Raw genomic sequence first — 9,424 nt, 5'->3', positions numbered from 1 at the left:
AAAAATATTCTATACATATGAAATTGACATTGGGCGCGGGTACCCGCTGGGCGGGGCTTGTATAAGCATAATATTACTAGGGATTCGAATATTATAGAAAACTTAGGACTAAGAAATTTAATGCTAAAAGACACAAAATTTAAATCCATTTACCATGCATCAATTAATAAAATTTTAAAAGACTTTCTTAATGATTTCAATAATTTTTGTTTAAAGATATCAAATAATTCTTTTTACCGTTATGTATGTTAACAGAATGGAAATGGGAAGTTTATTATTACTTTAAAAACTTTGCTTTCAATAATAAGAAAAATTTAGATAACCTTTAACCAAATTTTTCTTGATTGATCAATTAAGCAACTACAAACAAATTTTGTAATAACCCCCATAGACAAGGCCAATAATAACTATGCAAGCTACTATAGAAAAAAAATTCTATATTAAACTTTTAAATAAAGAGTTAAAAAATAATAAAAAAAATAAAGCTTAGTTATTTAAATGACATTATCATTTAAAACGTTTTAGCTCTATTTAATAGGTTAAAAATTAATAATATACAATTTCCATACTTAATTATCAGTCCAAAATTGCACGAAAATCCTATTAAATCTAGAACAATCACCTGTCGGTTTAATACTTACCAAAATAGACATGGCTCGATTTTTTCTAACTACATAAATAAAACTATAAACAATATTATTAAAAAAGGTTTTTCTGGGATTACCACTTTAATAATCAACCGATTTTAGAATCTATTGAACAAAATAAAATTAATTTTATTGCGACTTTTGGGATTTCTTCAATAGCATTCCCCTTTCAAAACTAAAAGATGTTCGTTGGAGTTATTACTATGATTTTAAAAATATCCTTAATTGCGATTTTGATTATTGAAAAATTCTAATAACCATTTGCCTTTTTAATAACTATCTTTAAGATGGTAAGCATATTTTTATTCAAACTCATGGTGTACCAAAAGGATCTAATTTTTCATCTCTCTTAACTGATTTATTTTTACATTTTTCTGAAAAAAATAATACTCTTAATATTAAACTTGTTTTTAGATTTATTGATAATTTAATTATCCTTAATTTTCAACATTATACAATTATGCTAAATAATATTTACCAATTATTAATCTTGCTTCGTAATCATGATAATATTAATTTTAGTTTTTTGGATTTAGGTATTAAAGAAGAAGAAAATATCTCATTGTTGATTTATACTATAAAAGAAATGATTTTAATTTTAATATAAATGGACTAATTATTTGGAATTTTAGTGTTTCTAAAAAGATTTATTTAAATACCAGATTCAATCGAATGGATAGACAAGAAAGAATATGTAGTAATGATTACTTATCCAAAAAACAAATCGACAAACTCTTTCAAAATTTGATTAAAAAAAACAATGGATACCCAACTAATGTAATTATGAAATCCTTTATTAAATCATTGAGTTAATTATACGATATTATTAGTAAATTTATTAAAAACTTCTTTGTCAACTAAATTTACACTTTTACCATGTGCAAATCCAATTCGGGCAAATCTATGGCTAAAAATCTGCACAAAACGGGCTATTTATTTTTAATAAATGTTAATGATTTTTCTAAAATCATTAAAATTGCATAATTAAATATCAACCTTATTAATTATAAACTTTAACTTATCCAGCCTAATATTATTATCTAATATTATTATCCTAATATTATTATCCCATTTCCCGCCCAATCCAAGGTAACTAATAAATCCATTATGTTTAAATACTATAGTAAGAACACGCCATAAGTTGATCCTTATACTAATGCTTCTAACCTCCATTTACAATTCCATTTTCATAATTTGTAATCTTGAAAACTAGTTAGGAAAATATTTTAATCTTTATCGAAACAATGTCAAAATCTTTAACTTAAATATTAAAAAAGACACATTTTCACAGCTTAAGGAAAACGTTATTCCAGAAATAGTAAAATACTTCTTTTATCGTGAGTAATTGTAATGTGTTGAAGACGTCTTCTTCCATTTTAATATGGAAGTTCTAACTAACTATTATAACTAATACTCAAGCAAACAAAATAATGTAGTTTTCAATAATTTAGCGTAATTCTTTATACGATTGAAATTAATTGACGCATAAATGAACAGGTAGGGCTATGAGTGTTTGTTGTAAAAACAAACACTCATAACCCTACGTAAATTAAGGAGTATTGCATAAGATAAGAGGGTGAAAAAGGGTGCAAAAAGAAAGTATAATTTCCCTCGCTGTACATAATTGAAAAAAAAAATGGCACCCTTTTCCTCACACCAATTTTTACGAATAATAAAATTAATAATTTAATAAACTGTGAATCACTCTTTACAATCATTGTTTGTTTTATTTTACTGTCTTGTTTGATCAGAAGAGTTATTTGTATCTTATTTTATTTTATTACCGTCATTGAGCAGCCTACTCAATTTTTTGGGTTTAAGACTATCAATTTCCGTTGCCTTGTAATTTTGAACCTAACCTAGAAGAAAAGGGAACTTCTGGATCAAGTATTGGACGAAATTTGCCTTCGTGGTGGACTTTTTGATGGAACTAATTCGCATTTGCGTTACATGGAGAAGAAAACCACGAAAACCTCCCACGGTTATCTTGACGACAAGGGACCCTAACCCATAATCCGTCTACCACTGGGGATATTTTACGTCAGCACTGTGGTCGATGATTCGGAGATTCCCAGATTCGGAATTCGCATCGACCAGCCATCGCTAGAATTCGAACCCGGCTCACCTCATTGGAAGGCAAAAGCTCCAACCTCTGAGCCATCACGGCTCAAAGTTATTTGTATTGTCCATTTTCATATTATCTACTGTTCGAAAATGATTCGTCTGATTTCATTTACTTATTTTAATTCATTCTTCATTTTTTAATTTTCCACCCATTCTTATTTGAGAAAATTAAAAATACTTATTAAGGAACATCTTAGGTAAGCAATGTGTAACAATCGATGCATGGAATTTCTAAAATCTATGTATTTTTCGAAAACATGTATGCATTTACTATGCTTTAATTTTTTTTTAGCTGGGGATTGCTCTGGGATTCATTATTCCACCATTTGTAATTGAAAACAATTGCACAGATGATGTAAATATATCTTATGAACTCAGTATAATAACATATCCAATAGCAGTTATAAATGGAGTCATATTACTACTAACGATTTTTGGTGAGTAGATTTATTTCCCGAATATTTCCATCTATTCTTTACCCCAATTTATGTGTCATTTTCTAAAATTCAAAGTGCCCTATGAAGATTTTTACATTTTTAATCAATCAAATTCTGCATTAATTCATCCCAAACAGAAAGTTTCTCCTAGGACTCCTGATTTAATTTGAATAACAACTCAAAATTGATGTTTAATATCAGAATTTATCATTTTATTTATTATTTGTGTTAATTCAGAGATGGCGCTGCCATCGCATTGCTTTTGGGAGTTACCTCGTTCCTAAAAGGAGTCATTATTATTCCATCTGGCAACGAGTAAGGTTGTCCGGCTTAAGACCATCCGTGTATGTTTTGTTTTCTTAATTTTTAAAAAATCTTGTTAAGTTTAATTTTGGAGTTTATTCAATAAATCCATACACACGGACCGCTGATACTACATGGTGATTTATAAGTAGGGCACTACATTTGGTGGAACTACTGTAGTCGCTATTTTTTCGTAGTTTGTCGTGTAGTGTGCTACTTTTTTAAAAAAAAAAATAGTGCAGTGAGTGGTTCAATGCAAAAAAAACAGTAGTTTGTAGCAATTCCTGCCAACTACTTTTTACGTTAGCACGGTAGAGAAGCAGAGTTCTAATACAACTTATTTTTCGAAATTTGATGGGTTCAAATCTTCGCAAATCTGTCAGTGGACGCGATTTAAAATGCCCCTATGACTATGAGTGAACAAGAATTGCGTATTTAGAGTTACATATAACTAATATTTGAGATAGCCATTAGAATAACGTATAATTTATCACTTTGGTCCCATTTTCTCATGTGAATGTAAACTCGTGATATTATTTTAAAGGAAAGGAAGATAGTTTCGATGTGCTTAATATCTTAGAAGAGCATTAAACACTTTACTAAATTGCAAGTACAGTACAGAACCCGTTATCCGGAAATCAGAAAACCGGAAAACCAAATAACCGGAACGAAATTCGATAAATTTTCCCACCATTTTTGAAAAAAACAAATGTTTTTCTCCTCATAAGATTTCAAGATTTTTCTTTCTTTTTTGAAAGATGTTAACCTTACCATCATTTTGGAAACAATTATTAGTGTATTACTTCATCGTTTTTTTCTTCTTTTTAAGATCATTTCCAAATATATTTTTTTAGTTGAATTTGACAATAAAAAAACGTCTTTTTGTAGCGATTCAGAAAACCGGAAAAATCAGTTATCCGGAATAGCGATGGTCCCGATCGTTCCGGATAATCGGTTCCCTACTAAATGTAGTAGTAACTACATTTCGAAAGTAGTTTGTAGTCACTACATTTTTTTTAAAAAAAGTAGTTTTAGTTAATTACATTTGTAACAAAGTAGTTATAGTAAACTATAAAAATAATTTAGTTTTTCCGGCCACTGCTCTGGAGGGGATACGAAGGAATATGATATGAAGGACGGAGGAAGAAGACAGTGAATCTTCAACATTTTCGCTATTTTGTACCTTATTTTTGTTATTTTGCACGTTAGTTTCTGGGAATGATTTTATTTCGTAAAAATCGTTGTAGAAATTTATATTGCTTTTTTTTTACGCTTTAGTACTTTCTCCTAGGTGTTATAGGGCAGATTATTGACTTTAATCTTGTTATTTTTTTTTTTAAATTGATATTTTAAACTTTTATCTAGATCAAGCTAATAAAATAGGGTTAATCTAGAACAAGGTCAGAATTTTTACCTTGTTCAAATGCTTCGATACAAGATTTTGATTATTTTTTTTTATTAAGATATGACATCAAATATATATTCTGTCTCGAAATTTTGCTCTGTGTAAATGAATTCCTCTATAATAAGGGTGCACAACTTTTTTGAGTGTAGGGCCACTCGCACAGCACGTAGATTAACGAAGGGCCGCACACATATTTAGTCATGTCAGAGGCAAATATAATAAGTTTTATCTAAGCATTAGTTGTCTTTGCACCAAATATTTTTATCAGTAAACTTAATAACATGTTTGCAAAAAATTAAATACTTTTAATTATTTTAATTTATTTGAAACTAAAGAAACTGATACATTCTTTTGAAAATTTTTTTCAATTTCTCACAATAAATAANTTTTTTAATTTATTATACGCACTAGGTAAATACCTGTTCTTTCGTACGTACAAATATTAATAAATCACTACTGCATAAATATTGGGAGGAGGATATAATGTTTAAGCAAAATTAAAGGAATTTTTTTTTATTGTGTTCAGAAGTTCCTGCGGGCCGCATGTGGTCAGCCGGCCATGGGTTGTGCACGCCTGCTCTATAACATGATATTAATTTATTTAGTAATTTATATTCCTGTTTCATTCAGTGTTTCAGGGGAAGCCAGATAAATTTCCTAGTATAGCTCAAGCTACGAAAGAAGTAAATGCTGATTATTTGTCGTCGTTAAAACAGCTTGTTACGGACCGGAGCTTCATGTTCCTCTTCATGGCATATGGTACTACTGTTTTTGTATTATATAGACAATACAATTATTTCAATTTTTACACAGAAAAATTCAAAATTATTTTTCAAAAGTGTACACGTAGGTTAGAAACTTTGTAGCAAGCAAGGACCCTACAAAACTATATGGTCTAAAACGCAACGCAGACACGCTACTTTCTCAAAAAAGTAAATAAATAAATTCAAAAAAATGCGAGCGTGGTTGCTAGTATAATGATAATTTATTGCAAATAAAAATAGTTTATTTAAACTAACACGTTTTTTATTATTTTTTTACTTAATAACAATATTTAATTTACTTTATTTTGAAATAGGCAATTTTGATTATTGGTATTTTAATGCTAAACTAAACTCAGTGGCACGACAGCCCATAGAGGGTCAAGGCCTACTGTGCCCATCTCAGTTTTCTTGACCTTCGGGTTCTGGGGTGCAAAAGCAGATGTTCTGGCTGGATGATCAGTCCAACTCGGAACCCCCAAGGTTTAGTTCCCAAGCATGCTTGGTACTCATTTTATCAACCCAGTNTTTTTTTACATCTAAGCTAAACTAAACTCAGTGGCACGACAGCCCATAGAGGGTCAAGGCCTACTGTGCCCATCTCAGTTTTCTTGTCCTTCGGGTTCTGGGGTGCAAAAGCAGATGTTCTGGCTGGATGATCAGTCCAACTCGGAACCCCCAAGGTTTAGTTCCCAAGCATGCTTGGTACTCATTTTATCAACCCACTGAAGGGATGAAAGGCTGAGTCAACCTTGCCCTTCCCGAGGATCGAACCTAGGACCTGTGACACGACACCGCTAAGTGCTACCACATTTGAACGTTAGGAACCAACAAACTAAAATTATTTTTGACCCTTAGACCATTTTGAATCGTAAATCTTGACTTCAGTCGATCATATTATTAATTAAGTTATACCTATTTAAAAAAAATACAAAAAACGTTATTAAAAAGAAACTTTATTGAAAAATATTAAAATAAATATTAAATACACTGAGTAGAAATAATATTTGGCTCAAGGTATATGTATTTGCCTCATTACAAGTATATACACTGTTATAACTATAGAAATTGTATTCTAAAGACTACACTATTTACTCTTAGTTATTAACTATAGAAATTGTATTCTAAGGATTACAATAATTAACAATATTTACTCTTAGTTATTAACTAAGGACTACAATAATTAACACAATAATTGCAATAAATCCTAAGGATTACAATAATTAACAATATTTACTCTTAGTTATTAACTAAGGATTACAATAATTAACACAATAATTACAATAAATCCTATGGACTACAATAATTAACAATATTTAGTCTTAGTTATTAACTGTAGAAATTGTATTCTAAGGATTACAATAATTAACAATATTTACTCTTAGTTATTCATAAATATTTCAAATTACAGGTTTCATTGTAGGCACGTATCTGGCAATGTCAACTTTAATGAATGAAATGGTTTTAATTCATTTTCCAGTAAGTATTTGTAATTGTTTTCCGGTGAATTATTGTCATGTTACCGAAAATGTCAACCTGCCATCCATCAAAAGGTACTTCATCGCAGATTCGAGTTAACATGTCTTATATACTAGTCAAAGGTAATTTAATAATGGTAGTTGCACATTACCTCCTAACCAGAATCTCTGATAGAATTTGATGAATGGATACCGATAGTTAATGCATTGCTGTTTTGCGAGAGGCCAGGAGAGCTGTATTAAGATCACCAGGATTTGAATGCTGGTCGTGAAAGTTGGATTAAGATCACATTTGTGGGCGTGGTCGCTCCTGTGCTGCCATTAGCAGTCTAGTGTGTACAGTCCTCCGTTGTGTGTGATTGAGATTGAGTAACAACAGCGCGAGGACAATGTCGCAATCAAAAATTGCAAGTCAACTACTCGCTGTGAACCATCCATTGAATTGGGCGAGTTCAAATCCATGTGGGCGTTTCTGTCCAGGTAGGCTTGTTGGTCGAAGCAGGCCTGTTCAGATCACGTCCGGGTCACCAATTTGGGGGTATGCTAAAACAAATGTCAACCGGCATCTATCAAAATGTCGCATGTAAATAATGATATTGGTGTTTTAGTTCTATTTCTCCATTAATTTTGCATTTTAATGCATAGCTTATTATTTTACTTCAATTAGTAACTATTACCAAAAGTAATCATCACTGACTTCAAATAAAGATATTAGTGTGTTTTTCTGTTTATCCTCAATGAGTTTGTTATATTTCTCCGTTAATTTTGCTTTTCAGTACAAAATCTCTTTTTTTTAAATTTCAAATACCACTGATTTTAAATTATTTTGTTTATTTTTAACATGCTTTAAAATCATAACTGTAAACAAAATGAAAGCACTGTTTCAGATTATCTTAAAAATGCTAATTTAGTGACGTAGTTTGCTTATGCTACGATCTAGCAATACTAATCTAGCAAAACGAATAAAAGTAATTAATTATTACTAAGCGAGCATTAAACAACTTTTTTGATTAAAGCAAGAAGGTAGCAAATATCACTCATGTTATTTTTAAAATATTTGATGAAACTGAATTGTCCATAATTTAAAACAATGCCAATTTTTAAACAAATATCAATAATTCATGCAAAATAACAATATTATATATTTTTTGTATATTATATTTGTCATATACAAGCTTGTTTACGCAATTTGTTTAGTAATATTATATCATATTTATTATTATGCAATACTATATATTTGGTTTGAAATAATGACTTCTGGTAAAACAATCAGAATATTCAATTTCTGAAATGTTTCTGTATTAAAAAGATAATTAAAAAATCAAAAATTGTAATTTAGCTTCATGTTGATTGTCGTATTTTTTCGGCTTTAGGATTACTCGCTATCCGGACAGGCAAGCACGAATTTTTTAATTTATTATACGCACTAGGTAAATACCTGTTCTTTCGTACGTACAAATATTAATAAATCACTACTGACAACACTGCTAAGTCATGTACAAAAAGGTAATACAAATACCGACAAAAAATAAAGCTGAAAATAATTCCAAAATTTTTTCTTTTTAATTATTTGTTGCCCTTTCTGGAATCATAACCCTAGCAGCAAAATAACTTGGGTTGTCATTGAACCAATATTCACGAATCTCTCAATAAGTGTATTACAATATTCACGAATACAGTATTCATAAGGGTAATACAATATTCACGAATACAATATTCATAACGGTATTACGATATTCACGAATACGATATTCATAAGGGTAATACAATATTCACGAATACAATATTCATAAGGGTAAGACAATATTCATAAGGGTAATACAATATTCATGAATATTCTCAGTAAGGGTTCAAAGCAGGGCTCGAAAAAACTCAGAAATTTTACCCGTTCCCGAGGACGGCTTGTCCAACAATGTACCCGTCCACCTTTGAAACTAACCCGTCACTTCTAAATAAATAAAAATATAATTATCTCTTATTTATTACTAACAATTATATAAATTGCGCAATGAATTAGTAGTTACTAGGATTACAAATACTAGGATAACATTATATGGTAATAAAAGAAATACTAGGTTACTAATAATAAAATCTAGTATTTCTTTAATGAAATAATTTATTTCTTTAATGAAATAATTTAAATAACAAAGGTCAAGTTATCTGTCAATTATGTCAATTTATCCGATGGTACTGCGTTTTTTAAATGAATCAAATACGACGTTTGCCAGTTCCACAATCAAGCCAATGATTTACAGAGGTTTCTGCACAG

The 9,424-nt window shown here is 29.9% G+C and overlaps 1 protein-coding gene across 1 annotated transcript in view; it reads left to right on the top strand.

Annotated features, from left to right (window-relative positions):
* LOC107453521 (choline/ethanolamine transporter flvcr2a) overlaps positions 1 to 9,424 on the top strand; it is a gene marked incomplete in the record, with an annotated part of 26,886 nt that overhangs the window by 8,240 nt on the left and 9,222 nt on the right. Inside the window, 3 exon segments of the mRNA XM_071178318.1 lie at positions 3,064 to 3,208; positions 5,547 to 5,675; positions 7,089 to 7,156. Coding sequence (XP_071034419.1) covers positions 3,064 to 3,208; positions 5,547 to 5,675; positions 7,089 to 7,156 — 342 coding nt within the window.

Source organism: Parasteatoda tepidariorum, chromosome 3, assembly GCF_043381705.1.
Source record: "Parasteatoda tepidariorum isolate YZ-2023 chromosome 3, CAS_Ptep_4.0, whole genome shotgun sequence".
Lineage (NCBI taxonomy): Eukaryota > Metazoa > Arthropoda > Arachnida > Araneae > Theridiidae > Parasteatoda > Parasteatoda tepidariorum.
This window is presented reverse-complemented; position numbering and strand designations above follow the sequence as displayed.